Genomic DNA, 19,028 nt, shown 5'->3' with positions numbered 1-19,028 from the left:
CGTCTCGATGCGGACATCACAGGCGGCAATGCGCATTTGCCCGGGGATAGGGAGGAAAGAATCAACTACAGTTCCCGTAAGGCCAGAGTGAGAAAGGAGAAGTCCGGCCAGCGACGTACAATCGCTGCCGACTCGATAAAATCCCTTAACTATGGCAACAGGAGGGACACAAACAGTAAGAGTGGCTAAACGTAACTGGATGGTATTGGTTGTAGGAAGATGGTCCCCAACCCATAGATGGAAAAACCTAACCGGGGGAAGGCGCAAAGACAACCATAACGGGCATCGAGGTATATAGATATACCTAACCGGTGCCCCGGGTGTCCGTATGACCCCTTAAATGATTAGGCGAGCTGGCCGAGGGGGGAAAAGAAAAGGGAGGTGGCTGAGGATAAATCGACGGGGGTCAGGTCGAGAGAGAGCGCCACACCAGATCGCTCCTAGGAGGCCAAACCGTGGACCCCAACCTAGTGGCCATACCGAGCAGCAATCTAGAGCTGGGTAATCAATGCCATACGTAATGATAATGTACAGTATAAATTTAACAATTGTAGAATAATCAAGAGGAACAAAAGAAAAAAACGTTGAAACTAAATGTTATAGAAATATGATATATGAAAAAATTAAATAAAAATATATGCAAGAATATATATAGCTTGAATATGTTTTGGTAAATACCTGAAAAATCAAAATTTGTGTGGATATGTGTATGTGTGTGTATATATATATATATATATATATATATATATATATATATATATATATATATATATATAGTAACAAATAGTGTAGCGCTGGATGTGTGTGAAGGAACCGTACATAAATAATGTGGTTACAAAAAACAAAATGTGAATATACTGAAAATTCAACATAAAAACTGTGGATACTAAAAAGTGTTAATAACTAGTGAGTCCCAGTGAAAAAAGTCCACATATATTAAGTGGTGCACAAATGTTGTGATAGATCTTCCTCACAAGGAAATCAGGGAGTCCACAGATCAAGTGAAACCTAGGATAACGGCTTGTCTGAAGTAGTTTCAAAGAATAGATAAAATACTCTTACCAGAGAGGATGGACTCATCTGTCATACGACGGTTGAGTCAACAGCGCTTGGGGTCCAAACATGGAACCAATAGTGGATTGATAGTCCGAATGGATACTGGGGAGGCTTCCGATGTTGTAAGACTATGATGAACGTCTCTCAAAGTGTCGGGATCGGATGAGTCGCATTTGGGGTGCCGGCCCCAAATGTGGGAGGTGGTCCACAAAAAATATAAGGGAAAAAGAAAGCTCCAAATGGTGCAGGTCAAAGGGTAACCATTGGGTTTTATTTAAAAGGTCATAAAAATAAACAAAATTATGACATGTGATCACAGAAAATAAATATTAAAGAGGAAAAAGCAATGTGGGGTGCCAGATGCAAGGCCGACGCGTTTCGACATGTCTTCAACAGGGGCATTATATATATATATATATATATATATATATATATAATGTGTGTTGTTGACTGGGATACCGGGGTCCACTGGAGAGAGAGGTGAGCCCACTGCTTTATAGCTCTGACCAATTTTTGCCAGGGCATGCTTTATTGCAGATTTTGTGATATTGCATATTTGTGGTATTAATTACCTACCTTTGACACTGTCCATTTACCCACAAAATATGCTGTAATTGCATACAGACACAATGATCAGGTCTGCCTAAATACCACATCCCAGCATTACCAGTCCAGAAATTAGTGACTGCCCCCCCCCCACCACCAATAAATGATATAATTCTTAAGGATATAATGTTAATTGTTTGACAGTCATTTAATGAGTTTACTTTAGTCTTATTTGAAACACTTAGACAAGATGGCTACCCACTGCCACGCCATGTGTCTCTTCCTTCCAGGATGCTTGCCCCACACAGCCAGTCAGGTCAGCAGCATGGTCTTCCGCAGCTCCCAGGGCCGCTTTTTATTGAAGGTGTGGAGGGAGCTTATTGGAAGAGAAGGTCGGGTGCCCTGATTTCGGTGACACTGGAACGTTGCTGCCTATCAACGCCGGTGTAGGTTAAGAAAGCGGATAGTTCACAGCCAGCCATCAATCATAGCACCTTGCTAATGTTGCTCTGCACTGAGAACTAACTGTAAAAATGTGACTGGGGGCCCTGGGGTGGAATGATCCACGCAGAAAAGGCAGGCATGGCAACAGTCTTGAAGGTTCTGTGGACCTCTTCTATGAACTCTTATCTTTAGTTCTTTCCATAGATTTTCTATTGGATTCAAGTCAGTTGACTGGCTGGGCCATTTCGAGCAGCTTTTTTTTTCTTTATCTTTGAACCCAATTGAGAGTTTCCTTGGCTTTGTGTTTTGGGATCATTGCCATGCTGAATTGCCCACCATTGTTTGATTTTAATCATCCTGGTAGATGGCGGCAGATTTTTATCAAGAATGTCTTGGTACATTTTCCCATTCATCCTTCTGTCAACCATATGAAGTTTGCCAGTACGGTATGCTGAAAAACAACCCCGCCCCCACCATGATGATCCCACCTCCAAACCTCACTGTTGGTATGGGGGGGTGTTTTTTGGGTGATGTGCCATTTGAGCTCCAAGCATGGTGTGTATTATGGCATCCAAAGAGCTTGATTTTGGTCTCATCTGACCAGACTATATTCTCCCCGTATTTCACAAGCGCGTCTAAATGTTGTGCAGTGAACTTTAAACGAGCTTCAACATGCTTTTACATCAGCAATGGAGTCTTGGGTGGTGAGCGTGCATACAGGCCATGGCGGGTGAGTGTATTAGTTACTGTATTGCTTTCTTTAAAACAATTGTACCTGCTAATTCCAGGTCCTTCTGAAGCTCTCCACAAGTAGTCCTTGGCTCTTGAAAAACTCTTCTGATAATTCTTCTCACTCCTCTGTCAGAAATCTTGCGAGGAGCACCTGGTCATGGCCAGTTTATGGTGAAATTATGATCTTTCCACTTCCGGGTTATGGCCCCAACAGTGCTCACTGGAAAGTTTATAAATCCTTATGTAGCCAATGCCATCAGTGTGTTTTCCAACAAGGTTGCAAAAGTCTTGAGAGAGCTCTTTGCTTTTACCCATCATGACATGTTTCTTGTGACACCTTGGTAATGAGACACCTTTTTAAAGGCCGGAGGGGCAGGATTGCTTTCTAATTACTGATAATTTCAGCTGGTGTCTTGGCATTTCATGCCTTTTTGCACCTCCTTCCCTTTCATGTATTCAATACTTTTTCTCTGTGTCATTACATTTTATTACACATAACTTCATTTCTGAACTTATTTGTTTTGATGTCTTTGTATGGATTGCATGGGTAGTTACCGATACGCAGTGAAAATATAGACATTTTAGCACCTTTAGAAATATATTTACCTAGAAAAAATGTTGACGTGTTCAATACTTATTTTACCCGCTGTATATTAGCTGACCTTGGTGAGAATGGAATTATGAAACTGGCATTAGAGTGTAAGCTCCCCTGGAGCAGGGGCTGCTGGTGGGACTGGCTTGGTGTTCTCTGTAAGACACTACAGTACATAAAGTGTAATAAATACATGCCTTTGTATCCAGTGTTGCTAATTAATCTTTTTTCCTCTTAGGAGCACAAAATGATGAGAAGTCAGAACCTCTTGTGCCAGAAGCTTCCGGAACTCAGCGAGGCAGCTGAGCAGGAAAGAGGTACGAGGTTGGAGGTACCCAGTGCTATGTTGCCCAGTGGTTTTTCTTAACTATCTGCCACTGATTGTTGAAAATACAGAGGGGAGGTGGGAAATTCACTCACCAAGACCTTGGAGCAGGCGCCATCCCAGCCCTTTAAAGGGTTTAGGATGCCGGGAGGCGGGGCATGTGATCATATGACTGCTTTGATTGGCTATCCTGGCGATCACATGATCGGAAAGCTCCCGATCGCAAGTAGCCGTTGGGAGCTTTCCATTAACCGCCAGTAACTGTGCCGGAAGCGTGCAAGGTGCACGCTCTCGGCACAGCTGTGTACTCGCCATTTCATGCAAATATGCCGTCGCTCTGCGCCAAGGCCCACCCGCCGGAAGGCCACATATTTGCATGCGGCCGGCGGCAAAGGGTTAAAGTAGAGGTATTGACCACATAGTAGATTGTTTCTGAAATGCAACCAGGAATCTGGTTCTCACAAACATCAACTCCAGTTTAAAATCAGTCTTAAAGCGATATTAACCACTTCCCATCCAGGCCGATTGTGCCACTTCGCTCCTACATGTAAAAATCAACTTTTTTTGCTAGAAAATTACTTGGAACACCCAAACATATATCTATATAGATAGATATATACAGTTGTGCTCATAAGTTTGCATACCCTGGCAGAATTTATTAATTCTTGGCCGTTTTTCAGAGAATATGAATAAAACAAAAACTTTTTTCACTTATGGTTAGTGTTTGGATGAAGCCATTTATTATCAATCAACTGTTTTACTCTTTTTAAATCATAATGACAACGGAAACGACCCAAATGACCCTGATCAAAAGTTGACATACCCTGGTGATTTTGGCCTGATAACATGCACACAAGTTGACACAAAGGGGTTTGAATGGCTATTAAAGGTCACCATCCTCACCTGTGATCTGTTTGCTTGTAATTAGTGTGTGTATAAAAGGTCAATGAGTTTCTGGACTCCTGGCAGACCCTTGCATCTTTCATCCAGTGCTGCAAATAAAAAAGAAACTGACGTTTCTGGATTCTGAGTCATGGGGGAAAGCAAAAGAATTGTCAAAGGATCTGCAGGAAAAGGTAGTTGAACTGTATAAAGCAGGAAAGGGATATAAACAGATATCCAAGGAATTGAGAATGCCAATCAGCAGTGTTCAAACTCTAATCAAGAAGTGGAAAAAGAGATGTTCTGTTGAAACCAAACCACGGTCAGGTAGACCAACTAAAATTTCAGCCACAACTGCCAGGAAAATTGTTGGGGATGCAAAGAAAACCCCCACAAATAACTAAAGGGGAAATACAGGACTCTCTGAAAACATGTGGTGTGGTTGTTTCACGATGCACAATAAGGAGGAACTTGAAGAAAGATGGGCTGCATGGTCGAGTCAGCAAAAGAAAGCCATTACTACGCAAATGCCACAAAGTATACCCCTTACAATACGCCAAACAGCACAGAAACCAGCCTCAAACCTTCTGGCACAGTAATTTTGAGTGAGGAGACCAAAACTGAGATTTGTGGCCACAACCATAAGCACTTCATTTGCAGAGGAGTCAACAAGGCCTATGATGAAAGGTACACCAGTCCTACTGTGAAACACGGAGGTGGATCGCTGATGTTTTGGAGATGTGTGAGCTACAAAGGCACAGGAATGTGGTCAAAATTGATGGCAAGATGAATGCAGTATGTTATCAAAAAATACTGGAGGAACATTTGCATTCATCAGCCAGGAAGCTGCACATGGGACGTACTTGGACATTCCAACATGACTGATCCAAAACACAAGGCCAAGTTGACCTGTCATTGGCTACAGCAGAATAAAGGGAAGGTTCTGGAGTGGCCATCTCAGTCTCCTGACCTCAATATCTTTGAGCCACTCTGGGGAGATCTCAAACGTGCCGTCCATGCAAGACGGCCCAAGAATTTACAGGAACTGGAGGCTTTTTGCCAAGAGGAATGGGCAGCTTTACCATCTGAGAAGATAAAGAGCCTCGACCACAAATACCACAAAAGACTTCAACCTGTCATTGATGTTAAAGGGGGCAATACACGGTATTAAGAACTGGGGTATGTAAACTTTTGATCAGGGTCATTTGGGTAGTTTCTGTTGTCATTATGATTTAAAAAGAGTAAACACGGTTGATAATAAAGGGCTTTAGCCAAACACTAACCATGAGTGAGAAGTTTTGTGTTATTCATATTCTCTGAAAAATGGCCAAGAAATCAAATTCTGCCAGGGTATGTAAACTTATGAGCACAACTGTGTGTGTGTGTAATTATATATATATATATATATATATATATATATATATATATATATATATATATATATATACACACAGATTTTTTTTTTTTTGCAGAGGCCCTATAGGATAAAATGGTGGGTGTTGCAATTTTTTGTCAAACGTTATTTGCAGCGGTTTTTCAAACGCAATTATTTTTGGGAAAAACATTTTCATGAATTAAAAAAAAGAAATGGTAAAGTTAGCACATTTTTTTTTTTTTTTAGAATGTGAAAGATGTTGCACCGAGTAAATAGATACCTAACATGCCACGCATTAAAATTGCATCTGCCCATGGAATGGCGACAAACTACAGTGCTTAAAAATCTTAATAGGCGACGCTATAAATGCCTTTACGGGTTACCTGTTTAGAGTAGCGCAGGAGGTTTGGTGCTCAAATTTTTGCTCTCGACCTGATGTTCGCGTCAATACCTCACATGTGTGGTGCGATCACTGTTTACATATGTGTGTGGGAATAATATATGCACGTAAGTAATTTTTGCTATTTATTTTATACAAATTTTTTTTTTTTTTGGATGAACTTTTTTGCTATGACAAGGGATGAACAACATCCCTTGTGACAGCATGGGCCATGACAGGTCCTCTTTATGGAGAGATCTGGGGTCTATTAGACCCCAGATCTCTCCTCTAGCTTCTCATGCAGCCGATCAGACACAGATCAAGCCGATTGGCTGCTTTTCTGGCCACTGGTAAACAAAGAGCCGAAACCAAATGTGACGACTTAACTCGCCAGGGTTACAGAGAAGGGAGCGCCAGGCTCCGAAATGGAACCCCCCTCCCCCTTCTATCCACCTGCAGAGGTGAGAGAGGGGCTAATTAGCCACTCAAATCACTTCTGCAGGAAAGAGAATCGCCGGCTGCAAATTTACATACCGGAATGACGCCTGTAGGTGCTGGCATCATACTGGTACAACCAGTGGCAACTGGTGCTCAAAATTTTTGGTGGGGGGCTCAAACAAACTGAAAAATACTGAAACCCCCCCTCCAATTGCAGCCTCACTGCGCCCCGTCGTATGCCGCCTCACTGCGCCCCGTCGTATGCCGCCTCACTGCGCCCCGTCGTATGCCGCCTCACTGCGCCCCGTCGTATGCCGCCTCACTGCGCCCCGTCGTATGCCGCCTCACTGCGCCCCGTCGTATGCCGCCTCACTGCGCCCCGTCGTATGCCGCCTCACTGCGCCCCGTCGTATGGAGCCTCACTGCGCCCCGTCAAGCGCATGGATGGGGGGCGGCGCCCTTGCGTCCACAGTGCACGGGCTGCCACTGGGTATAACCACTGAAACCGGGAGATGTCCATGGACGGCCTCCTTGGGGGAAGTGGTTAAACCCCAAACCAAAAATGTAATCTATTGCAGGTTACCAATTTCTAGATGTGGCGGCTGCATTAATTTTCTTTTCTTTTGTCTGTTTTCACCTGGTGATCTGACCAGCAACATACCTCCTGTACTAGAGCGCCCCTCCACTCTGTACGAAAGGAGTAGCACTGAGATGTCACCGCCCTGCCTCCACACTTAATCCAATCAGAGGACACTTCGCATTCATTGAGAAAATTCGGTATTCTCTGAATGGTGCCCATGCTGAGCGAGTGAACTCCTGTGTTCACTAAGCGGCAGGGCAGCTGTTCAGCACAGGATCCGGAAGCTAGGCACACACATACATTGATCCAAGCTGGACCTCTGTAACCATGTAAAAACTGACATACTAAAGCTTAAGCTTTAATTGTGGGCATCAGAGCTGCTAGTGGGTGGTTTTCAGGGGCGTAACTATAGGGGGTGCAGCAGTTGCAACCGCAACCGGGCCCTGTGATGCAGGGGGCCCATGCAGCCCCCTCTACATATGGCCGGCAGCAGCATAGGCGGCTAGGGGTACCAGTGCACCATGCACACGGGTGGCTGGAGGTGGAAGGTGACTAGCAGAGCTCCATGCTCGACTATCGCACTGGCTGCTCTTTAGTTGTGCATTCCCCGCATGACCTGTGTCCTCAGCCGGCTCCTCAGAGTACCCCTCTCCTGCTCCATGCATTGCCGCTCAGTCCGATGTCTGTTCTCCCCAGCCAGAGTCCCGCCCCCCCCAAGTCCGGCCCACACTGCACTGCATACTTCTCCCGGGTAAACAAACTTTAAGCACACAAATGCAGTGCAGCCCTATGAGAGCCCCCCGGAGGACACTGCAGGCTTGTCTGCCAGCCCCCCTCCTCCCCCGTCATACCCAAATGATGAAAGGTCTTTCTGGGAGATATGCTGATCACCCATCCAGCACACTGGATGGAGCCCAGGCCAACATGGATGAGTGCGCGGCCTACAGCTTGGTCATGGTGAGTGAGAGGACTACCTTCCCCCACACACCATTACATACCCCCTCCATCTCCCCCTGGGGACAGGGACCCCTTCTCACCTGGGGGCAGTAACTTCATCTGCCCTGGAGAAAAGGACCTAATCTCTTCTGGGGACAGGGACCCCATCCTGCCTAGGGACAGTCCCCAATGGGGCACCTAAAAATTAAAAAAATTTAAATAAAAAAAACTACCGATACCAGTGGTGGAACTACAGGGCTCACAAAGGTCATACCTGTGACCACGCCCTGGAGTTCCACCGCCGGACTCGGAGGGAAGGGCCCTGGCTGGGGTTCAGGGGGGCCCTTCATGGTTTCTTGCACTGGGGCCCTGAAGGTTCTAGTTACGCCACTGGTGGTTCTGCTTATTCGGAGGCAGGGTCTGGGCAGTACCAACAAGTAAACTGGGTGGGGGTGGGCAAACCCCTACAATATTCAGAGGCAGGGTCTGGGCAGGACCAGCCTATAAAGTAGTTTAGCCACGGCCATTGAGCAGATAAAGTGTGAACCATGGGTGGGCCCGGGATCTGGGACCATAATGTTAGTATGCATGTAAGGACTGGAAAGCTGCAGTATAATATATAGTATATTTTCAAAAGTATTGGGACACCTGCCTTCACACGCACATGAACTTTAATGGCATCCCTGTCTTGGTCTGTAGGGTTTAATATTGAGTTGGCCTGACCCTTTGTAGCTATAACAGCTTCAACTCTTCTGGGAAGGCCATCCACAAGGTTTAGGAGGGTGTCTATGGGAATGTTTTACCATTCTTCCAGAAGGGCATCTGTGAGGTCAGACACTGATGTTGGATGAGAAGGCCTGGCTCGCAGTCTCCGCTCTAATTCATCCCAAAGGTGTTCTATCGGGTTGAGGTCAGGACTCTGTGCAGGTCAGTCAAGTTCCTCCACACCAAACTCGCTCATCCATGTCTTTATGGACCTTGCTTTGTGCACTGGTGCACAGCCATGTTGGGAAGGGACCGTCCCCAAACTGTTCCAACAAAGTTGGGAGCATGAAATTGTCCAAAATGTCTTGGTATGCTGACACCTTAAGAGTTCCCTTCACCGGAACTAAGGGGCCAAGCCCAACCCCTGAAAACAACCCCCACACCATAATCCCCCCCTCCACCAAATGATTTGGGCCAGTGCACAAAGCAAGGTCCATAAAGACATGGATGAGCGAGTTTGGGGTGGAGGAACTTGTCTGGCCTGCACAGAGTCCTGACCTCATCCCGATAGAACACCTTTGGGATGAATTGGAGCAGAGACTGGGAAGCCAGGCCTTCTCGTCCAACATCAGTGCCTGACCTCACAAACTATAGAAGTGTGGAGAATAGGGCGCTCTGGATAACAAGGAGACTTTAACGGTACATGACTGGCTCTTGAAATGTGATTAATGCACCACAGCAGCACTTCAGAAGAGGGAAGCACACTCTATAGGAAAAACAAAAAAAAATCACAGAAGGCACTTCTAAGTGCAGAAGAAAAAAACACTTTAATGACAAGGAAGGGTTAAAAACACTTACAAGATGGAAGTAAAAAACAGGCTTATTAATGAATCCATAATGTCCAGCGGGATGTCTCCTGGGAGTGAAGACAGCTGCAAGTGGAAGTTCCAGCAGAGCCATAGTGTCAGGACCAGCATGGAAACCGGGCAACTGGAAGTGATGTCAGAGTGGGCGGGACATCTTTTGGAGCATGCCCAGTCGCTCCTTGAAACCAATTTGCTTTCGTTTACATGCGTTTGCGCTCATTTTTGCACATTTGCAGTACAGAAAAATGCAGCCTGCTGTACTTTTTTTTTTTTTCCTCACTGCAATGGTGTGAACTATGCCCATAGGATATCCTGTATTTTGGACTGTCTATGTAGTTGGAATGCAGTCAAAATGCATCTGGTGCGAATGGTCCCTTAAAGCAGTATAAAAACCCAAAAACAAACATTTATTATATTGCAGCTTCACTGATTCTTAGATGTGATGGCTGCGTTTGTTTCCTTTTTTTTTTTTTTTAGGGTTTCTTTCTTCTATTTTCATCTGGTGATCCAGCCAGTAGACATTTTTCGCAAACTTGAAAATTCGGAAATCCGAAAATTTGGATTTTCAAATATCCGAATTTCGACTTTTTGGATTTCCGAGCCTCGAGTTTCCGAATTTCTGAATTTCCGAATTCTGGGAATTTGGAAATTCAAAAATTCGAAAAATCTGAAAAAAAAAAAGAAAAATCTGTAATACCCAACTATTAAATTATAGGTATTGGAATACAAATTTATCTGAAGTTACGAATTATCCGAAATAACATATGCCGCATCAAAACAAATGGAATGGAAAAAATGAATAATAATCATAAAAAGGTTTTATTATTATTACTAGATCATTACGTTCCATTCGTTTAGATACGCCATTCGTTATTTCAGATAATTCGTAACTTCGGATAAATTTATACTCGCTACGTTCACAAACAGCCAAATTTGAAAGGAAATTCCAATACCTATAATTTAATAATTATTATTTCGAATTTTACTGATTTTTCTTTTTTTTCGGATTTTTGAATTTTTGAATTCTGAAAATTTGGAAATTCGGAATTACAAAATTCGGAAATGTGGAAATTCGGAAATTCGTATTTCGGAAATTCTAAATTCAGAATTTAGAAAATTCGGAATTTCGGAAATTCTAAATTCGGAATTTAGAAAATTCGGAATTTCGGAAATTTTAAAAATTCGGAAATTTCTGAATGAACAAATTTGTCAAAATTCGTTAAACGAATTCAGAACTAAAAGAATTGCACATGTCTACTAGCCAGTAAGTACAATCAGTATTTTTTGCTAGAAAATGACTTGGAGCCCCCAAACGTTATAATGGAAAATTGAATGAGGGATCCTTACAGTAATTTTCCTTACCCAACGCGCTCTATGGCGGCACAGTTGTGTATAGGCCCCGTCCCACCCCCCATGCTTCCAGGACCTTAACTTATAAAGTTGAGAAAATGAAAAAGAATTGGAGATACGGGATGTTAATGATACCAACATATAAAAGATATAAGGTACAAAAAATGAATAAAATAACAATGAAATATTTGAGACAAAATTAAAAGAACATATGTAATGCCTGAGAGCATATCTGTTATTATAGGCCTATACATATAGCCCCATTGCAAACATGACAGAGACTACAATGTTCAAATAGCTAAATCATTCTGTTCCCATTTTCGACATGTTTCGCCCATAGGGCTTCCTCAGGAAAAGGACACAAAATGCTTTAGCTGAGTATATAAGGATAAATCCTCAAGATTTATATAACTAGAAAACACCACAACAATTAGTACATCCAGATATTTGAACATATATTTATATAAACACAAGTTTGCAGGTGCGTAGCTTCAAAACCCCATAGCCCCAACAAAATTTCAGAGAGTATATGTTCCAATACATAAAGTTGAGCCCACCTGCAGGCTCTGTAACTAGCCCTGCCAAGCTGGGTGGGATCTGTGCTACCCTGGAGCTAGTCAGGGAAGGAAAATTACGGTAGGTATCTGTCATTCAATTTTCCGTTTTCTTGATGGCTCCATGTCGGCACAGCTGGGAACTAGACACACAAGGGAGGAAAAATCCTACACACTCCTCAATTCTGGCTAAAAACAGAAGCCAGGATGCCTCTGCCAAATTCAGCAGTAGTCCAGACCATTCATTGTCATCCAGAATTCTGGACAAAAAGTTTGCCAGAAGATTTTTCTGACCGGGCACATAGGCCCGATGATAGCTGCACAAGATTGACTTGGGCAGGTTCTAGAATCGGAGAAACCTCCTCCAGTCATTGCGCTGCCTAACTTCACCAGGACAGGTTCACCCCGGATGAGGTGACTGAAGTCTAGGAGCTTGAAATGCTGCTCTTAACTCCAGGATGTTGGACACCATCTTGGACCTCTGGAAAAGGCCATTGGCCCTAAGCCCATTGCTCTTGAAATAGGGCTACCCCTACTATGCTGGTGTCTGATTGCACCACCAGCCACTAGGTCGTCAGAAGAGAACAACATTGCCGAAGATTTAGTTTCTCCGACCACAAGTGCTACTGTTCCAGAAACCCGTCTTGAATGGGGGTGAGAGTTCAACTGAGCCTACCTGAGCTGCTGGAGCGAGGTGATTTCTGGGGCTCAATCTGGGACATGAAGGATGAAAGATCTTCAAATATGGCCTGAAACACTTGCCTTAAGGGACCACATGTCCATCACCAAAGCTGTACTTATGTCCACAGAAGACCCACAAAGTGAGCATAAGGCATGTATGGGTGGCACAATCCCAAAATACCACAAAGCTTCCTGACATGGAGCTCTTCGCTGACTTCTTGGATTATGTGTTGGTTTACCAGTTTTTCCTGGACAGCCAGAAATGCAGAAGCTAACCTCTGGAGTGAGGGTGGAAACTGACTGTTGCGCTTCGGTCTCCTTTAACTCAACAGACATTCATCTTGAGGAAGGAAGCCAAACTGACCACTAGGGATGAGCTTCGTGTTCGAGTCGAACGTACGTTCGACTCGAACATTGGCTGTTCGTCCGTTCGAAGTCCGAACATTTTGGTCCGTTTGCGTCAAATTCGTGTGGCGCTCACGGCCCACAATGCACTGCGATGGCGCAGTGCATTGCTGGCTCATGATTGGCCAAGCATGCACTGTGACCCCGCATGCTTGGCCAATCGCAGCGCCAGCCGCGAGGAGAGCCATGATTGGCCACAGGCAGGATGCCTGTGGCCAATCATAGCTCAGGCTGTGTAGTGCACGCCCCACACTATATAAGGCCGCCAGCGCGGCGGCCTCGTGTAGTGTGTTGGCGTCTGAAGCAGTGGGTGTTCTGTGTACCTTCAACACAGTACACACCGATCGTTTTCGGCCGATTTTCGATCTTGCTGTTGTGTAGTGGTTATTGTCTGCGTGCCCTGACCGCAGTATACACCGCTATATTCACCTCACCTATATAGCTAGTGATCTATCTTTTATAATAGAGCTTGCAGTCAGTAGTGTTAGGAGATAGTGCGTGCTGTCTGCGTGCTCTGTACCCAGTACATACCGCTATATCCACCTACATAGCTGTTCTCTATTTGAGACCACTTGCCATCTGCAGGAGTTATTGGAAGTTGTGTGTGCCTCCAGCACAGCACAGTATACATCTGTATATACCCCTTTATCTCTGGTGTTCTATAATAAAGGCATCTGCAGGAGTTAGTGGGTGTTGTGTGCCTCTAGCACAATATACACTACCCAACTGCTTTTTTACCCAACTCCCTTCAGGCCATTACCATGTCTGGAAGGCCAGCAAGGAGAGGCAGACAGGCGCGAGCCGATAAAAGAGGGCAAGCAGGCTCTGTGTCTAGAGACAACAGTGCTGGTCGTGGACGCGGTGCATTGTCATCAGCACGTGGCCATGGGACACGCTTGTCCTTGTTTTCGGCAGCTGGACATGTTGAACCGCAACATGCCAACGACTTGGTAGAGTGGATGACCAAGCCCTCTTCATCCTCCTCATCCTCTCTCACCCAGTCTCAGGGTAGTAGCAAAGCAGCTGCCAACGCATCGTCTTCCCTCCTCTCAATGTCATCATCAGTGACTCCTTCCCTAGACCCACCACGTCCTCCTGAGGAGTCTCCTGAACTCTTTGAGCACAGTGTTGGGTACATGCTCCAGGAGGATGCCCAGTGTTTTGTGGGCTCTGATGATGACACTCAGCTAGAGGAAGGCAGTAGCGTGAGCGCAGAGAGAGAGGGGGTGCTCAAGAAGCACAGCAATCTGGCAGTCATGTTCCACAAGCTGCAGCTTACTGCCAGGTTTGCTACAGCGATGAAGAGGGAGGGGATGATGAGGGCACTGACTCCACGTGGGTGCCTGGAAGGAGGGAGGAGGAGGAGGAGGCACATGTCCAACGAGGCAGGATGCCCCCTGGGGGCCAGCTTAGGGGCAGCACACCGACTGAATCACACCGCAGAGCTCCGCCTGTGCAGAGCGCTGCCTCTGCACGTTATTCTAAAAGTTCTTTGGTGTGGGCCTTTTTTGAGACGAGTGCATCAGATCGCACCGCTGCTATTTGCAACATATGTCTCAAGCGTATCTCACGTGGCCAAAACATCAGCCGCTTGGGCACCACATGCTTGACCAGACATATGTTGACCTGCCATGCAGCTCGTTGGCAAGCGTACCTCAAAGACCCACACCAAAGAACAAAGCGGACCTCTCCTTGCTCCTCATCAGCTGGGATCTCCAACCCCACTAGACCTTCAGTCCTCTCTGAAACCTGCTCTGAGAGGAATGAAGGTGTAGAGTTAGGTGTGTCACAGCCAAGTGCTTCCGGGCACTCTGCTAGCAGTATACCCACGTCCGATTATAGCAGGAAAATGTCCCTGCCCCAGCTGCTGGACCGGCGAAAGAAGTTCACTCCCAGCCATCCACATGCCCAGCGGTTGAATGCTAGCTTGGCTAAATTGCTAGCACTTCAACTGCTGCCTTTTCAGTTGGTAGACTCTGCCCCCTTCCGTGAGTTTGTACAATGTGCGGTTCCTCAGTGGCAGGTCCCCAAACGCCACTTTTTCTCACGGAAGGCGATTCCGGCTCTCTACCGGCATGTGGAAGGCAATGTCCTTGCCTCGCTGGACAGGGCGGTCAGCGGTAAGGTGCATATTACCGCTGACTCATGTTCCAGCAGGCATGGACAGGGACGTTACCTGTCTTTCACGGCCCATTGGGTCACTCTTCTGGCTGCTGGGAAGGATGCAGGACAAGGTGCAGTAGTGTTGGAGGTTGTTCCGCCACCACGCCTCCAAAATGCTACTATTGGTTGTGACACACCTCTCTCCTCCACCCCCTCCTCTTCTTCTTCCTCCATGGCCTCTTCCAGTGCTCTGTCCTCAGAACCAGCGGTGCTCCGTAGGCGTTCCAGGGGCTACGCAAGTACGCAGGCAAAACGATGCCATGCCGTGCTTGCGCTGGTTTGTTTGGGGGACAGGAGCCACACTGGGGCAGATGTTTTGTCAGCTCTGCAGGGGCAGGCCGAGAGGTGGTTGACGCCACGTCAGCTTAAGCCAGGAACGGTGGTTTGCGACAATGGCACCAACCTCCTCTCCGCCCTCCGTCAGGGACAACTGGCCCATGTGCCCTGTGTAGCTCACGTCCTTAACCTGGTGGTGCAGCGGTTCTTGGGCAGGTACCCCGGCTTACAGGATGTCCTGAAGCAGGCCAGGAAAGTCTGTGTGCATTTCCGCCGATCATTTAATGCCTGTGCTCGGCTGGCTGAGCTCCAAAAGGAGTTGAACCTGCCCAAGAACCGCCTTATATGTGACATGCCCACCAGGTGGAACTCAACGTTGGCCATGCTGCAGCGGCTGCATACGCAGCAGAGGGCCATCAATGAGTACCTGTGCGACTACGGCACCAGGACAGGGTCAGGGGAGCTCGGTTTTTTCTCACCACGCCAGTGGGGCATGATCAGGGATGCATGCACTGTCCTGTCACCGTTTGAGGAGGCCACAAGGATGGTGAGCAGTGACAGTGCATGCATCAGTGACACTGTACCTCTTGTCCACCTCTTGGAGCATACGCTGTGTGGAATAATGGACAGGGCACTTGAGGCAGAACAGAGGCAGGAAGAGGAGGACTTCCTTGCCTCTCAAGGCCCCCTTTATCCAGACAGTGTTCCTGCTGTGCCACCCATCACACAGGAAGAGGATGAGGAGGAGGAAGAGGAGGAGGAGGATGATTGTGTCAGCATGGTGGTGGAGGCTGGCACTCAGCATCAGCAGCAGCAGCAGCAGTCTTGTAGGGATGATTTACAGTCCCAAGAAACACGTGGACTTGTACGTGGCTGGGAGGAGGTAGCTGCGGATCATGTTGTCCTTAGTGACCCAGAGGACTCCGGACCGAATGCCTCAGCTAACCTACGCTGCATGGCCTCCCTGATCCTGCAAAGCCTGCGGAAGGATCCTCGTATTCTTCGGATCAAGGAGAGGGACCATTACTGGCTGGCCACTCTCCTTGATCCACGGTACAAGGGTAAGGTTGCCGACCTCATCTTGCCATCGCAGAGGGAGCAGAGGATGAGACATCTCCGGGAGGCCTTGCAGAAAGGTCTGTGCAACGCGTTCCCAGAGACTGGGAGGTTACAAACTCCTGGTCCTGGACAACGTGTTGCTGAGGCATCGGTCAGAAGGAGCGGTGGAGAAGGTGGCCGTCTGACTGATGCTTTCAGACAATTTTTTAGTCCGCAGCCCCAAGGTATGATCGGTTCCAGCAACCATCGCCAGCGTCTGATTTACATGGTGCAGGAATACCTAGGGGCAAGGTCAGACTTGGACACCTTTCCCACCGAAAATCCTCTGGCTTACTGGGTCTTGAGGATGGATCACTGGCCAGAGCTTGCACAGTATGCAATTGAGCTACTGGCCTGTCCTGCATCCAGCGTCCACCTTCAGTGCTGCTGGTGGCTTTGTTACCGATCACAGGGTGCGCCTGTCCACCGAATCAGTTGATCGACTGACCTTCATCAAGATGAATCAGTCTTGGATCGCCCACAGCTACCAAGCACCTGAAGCTGATGTAACAGAATAAGTTTTTTTTAAATACCACATCCCTTCAAGACTGCCTATGCTGATGCTGAGTGACTGTCCTGTTATGTTGATTGTCTATCCTCTTCCTCCTCCGCTGATATGTTGGAAGAACATTTCTGGTTCTAGTTGATGCCATCAGCCCAATTTTTCTGCCCCTGTTTAACAGGGGCGTTTAAGTACAATTTTTGATGCAATGCTTTGCAGCAGGGCTAATTCCTGCAATAAAACTAGAGTATATGGAAGAGGTTGCAGTGTGGTGGCACCAGCAGCAGTGCCTAAGGCCAAATTTTTCTGCCCCTGTTTAACAGGGACATGTAATTACAATTCTTGATATAATATTTCACAGGAGGGCCCCTTCCTGTGCCCACCCAGAGTAACGGTGAGGACTTAGTGTTGTGGCACCAGCACCACAACCACCAAAGGTCAATTTTTCTACCACTGTTCAACAATGGCATGTAATTACAATTCTTGATATAATCGTTCACAGCAGGGCGCTCCAGCGCCCACCAAGAGTCACTTTGAGGGCTTACAATGTTGTGGCAAAACCAACACCTTGTTCCGCCATTTCTGCAGAGCATATAGGGCAGGCCCCTACTTTCAAACATCCAATTTACAAACATCTCCTACTTGCAAACGGAAGGAGACAACAGCAAGTGAGATGAAAAAAGATGGACGACAAAACAAATTATACAGGGGTGATAACCCTTCCCTATGTTTTCCAAAAAGCTTAAAAATTGTTTTTTTGACTGGAGCTACACTTTAAAAATGTACCAGTTGAAAATTACAAACAGATTCAACTTAACACAACAAACCTACACAGTCCCTGTCTTGTTTGCACCGCCTGTATACTGCTGTTCTGAGTATATAGGGCCTGGGGGCCACACGCATTTCCTTTTTTTAATATGGGTACAGGGTTCCCCTTAATATGCGTACAAGACCCAAATAGGCTGGTGATGGGCAGGGAGGGCTACCCATGCCATTTTTCTCAATGATTTTCAACCATATTGCAGGAACCAGATATAACATTAAAACCGCAAGCAGTTTTAAATGGTGTTATTTCCGTTAAATGTCATTTTGTGCAGGGACTGTTCTAAACACGGGAAACACGTGGCACTTCACAGGCATACTACAGACACCCCCCAGGCACCATATTTAAAGGAATATTTCACTTTTTTTTTTCACTTTAATCGTCATTAAAATCAGTGCTCCCACCAAAACAGCCATTTTTAAAAACATTTTAGGCATTGACCCATGTCCCCTGAGACAGGAGGCAGGTCCCCAAACCCTTTTTAGGACACTATCTTGCATATTAGCCGTTAAAATTAGCACTTTTCATTTCGAACGTTTGAGTCCCATAGACTTCAATGGGGTTCTAACGTTCGTACGAATTTGGGGTCCGTTCGAAAGTTCTGGTGCGAACCGAACCGGGGGGTGTTCGGCTCATCCCTACTGACCACTATTAATTTAGGCTTCACCATCTAAGATCAAGAACAATGCAGTGATTGAGTACGTCCTTGAAGGCCACAGCATCTTCTGAGGGTAAGGTCATGTATCTTGCCAATCCCACAAGGGGCACGGTCATGTCCATCCACGTCTTCCTCTTTATAGAGTCTGAAGAGAGCTGTTTTGCTTGGGAAAGCTGGGAAAGTTATGAGAATGCTCAGGCTTTATAACCCCTTCACAGGGTAAGTGGAAATAACTCCTTTTGAGTGTATTGGCCATTTGTTTAATGAATGTGACAACCTGTTCTGTATCATCATCCTCGTATCTGGTTGCTTGAACAAAGCAAGATTCATATAGTCATGTTCATCCGCCTCTTCTTTTTTGAAGAGCCTGAAGAGGGCTGTTTTGCTTGGGAAAGCTCTGAGACTGCTCATTACCAGAATAGATCCAAACCAACCCTACAGCATTTTCTGTGCCACTTAAAGCAGCCCACAAAAATATTTCAATGCAGTAGAAAATAGTTTACTTAGTAACCAGTGGCGGCCCGTGCATTGTGTGGGCACAGGGGGCAGCCCTTCCTACCACCACCGCTGCCGGGGGGGTTGAAAGCACATGATTAGAGCCAGAAGCTCTAATAGGCTTCAAAAAAGTGTGGGCTTGGGGTGCAGAGCACTGCGTCCCGATC

General features: G+C 46.3%; 1 protein-coding gene across 3 annotated transcripts in view; it reads left to right on the top strand.

The window, feature by feature from the left end:
- Window positions 1-19,028, top strand: part of IRAG1 (inositol 1,4,5-triphosphate receptor associated 1) — a 213,544-nt gene that overhangs the window by 127,175 nt on the left and 67,341 nt on the right. For all 3 annotated transcript variants that reach the window (XM_077453556.1, XM_077453557.1, XM_077453555.1), the window contains exon 9: window positions 3,609-3,687. In XM_077453556.1, coding sequence (XP_077309682.1) covers window positions 3,609-3,687 — 79 coding nt within the window. The remainder of the gene's footprint in view (window positions 1-3,608; window positions 3,688-19,028) is intronic.

Source organism: Lithobates pipiens, unplaced genomic scaffold (assembly GCF_037356315.1).
Source record: "Lithobates pipiens isolate NorthernLeopardFrog02 unplaced genomic scaffold, aLitPip1_a1.2 Scaffold_24, whole genome shotgun sequence".
Taxonomy (NCBI): Eukaryota; Metazoa; Chordata; class Amphibia; order Anura; family Ranidae; genus Lithobates; species Lithobates pipiens.
This window is presented reverse-complemented; position numbering and strand designations above follow the sequence as displayed.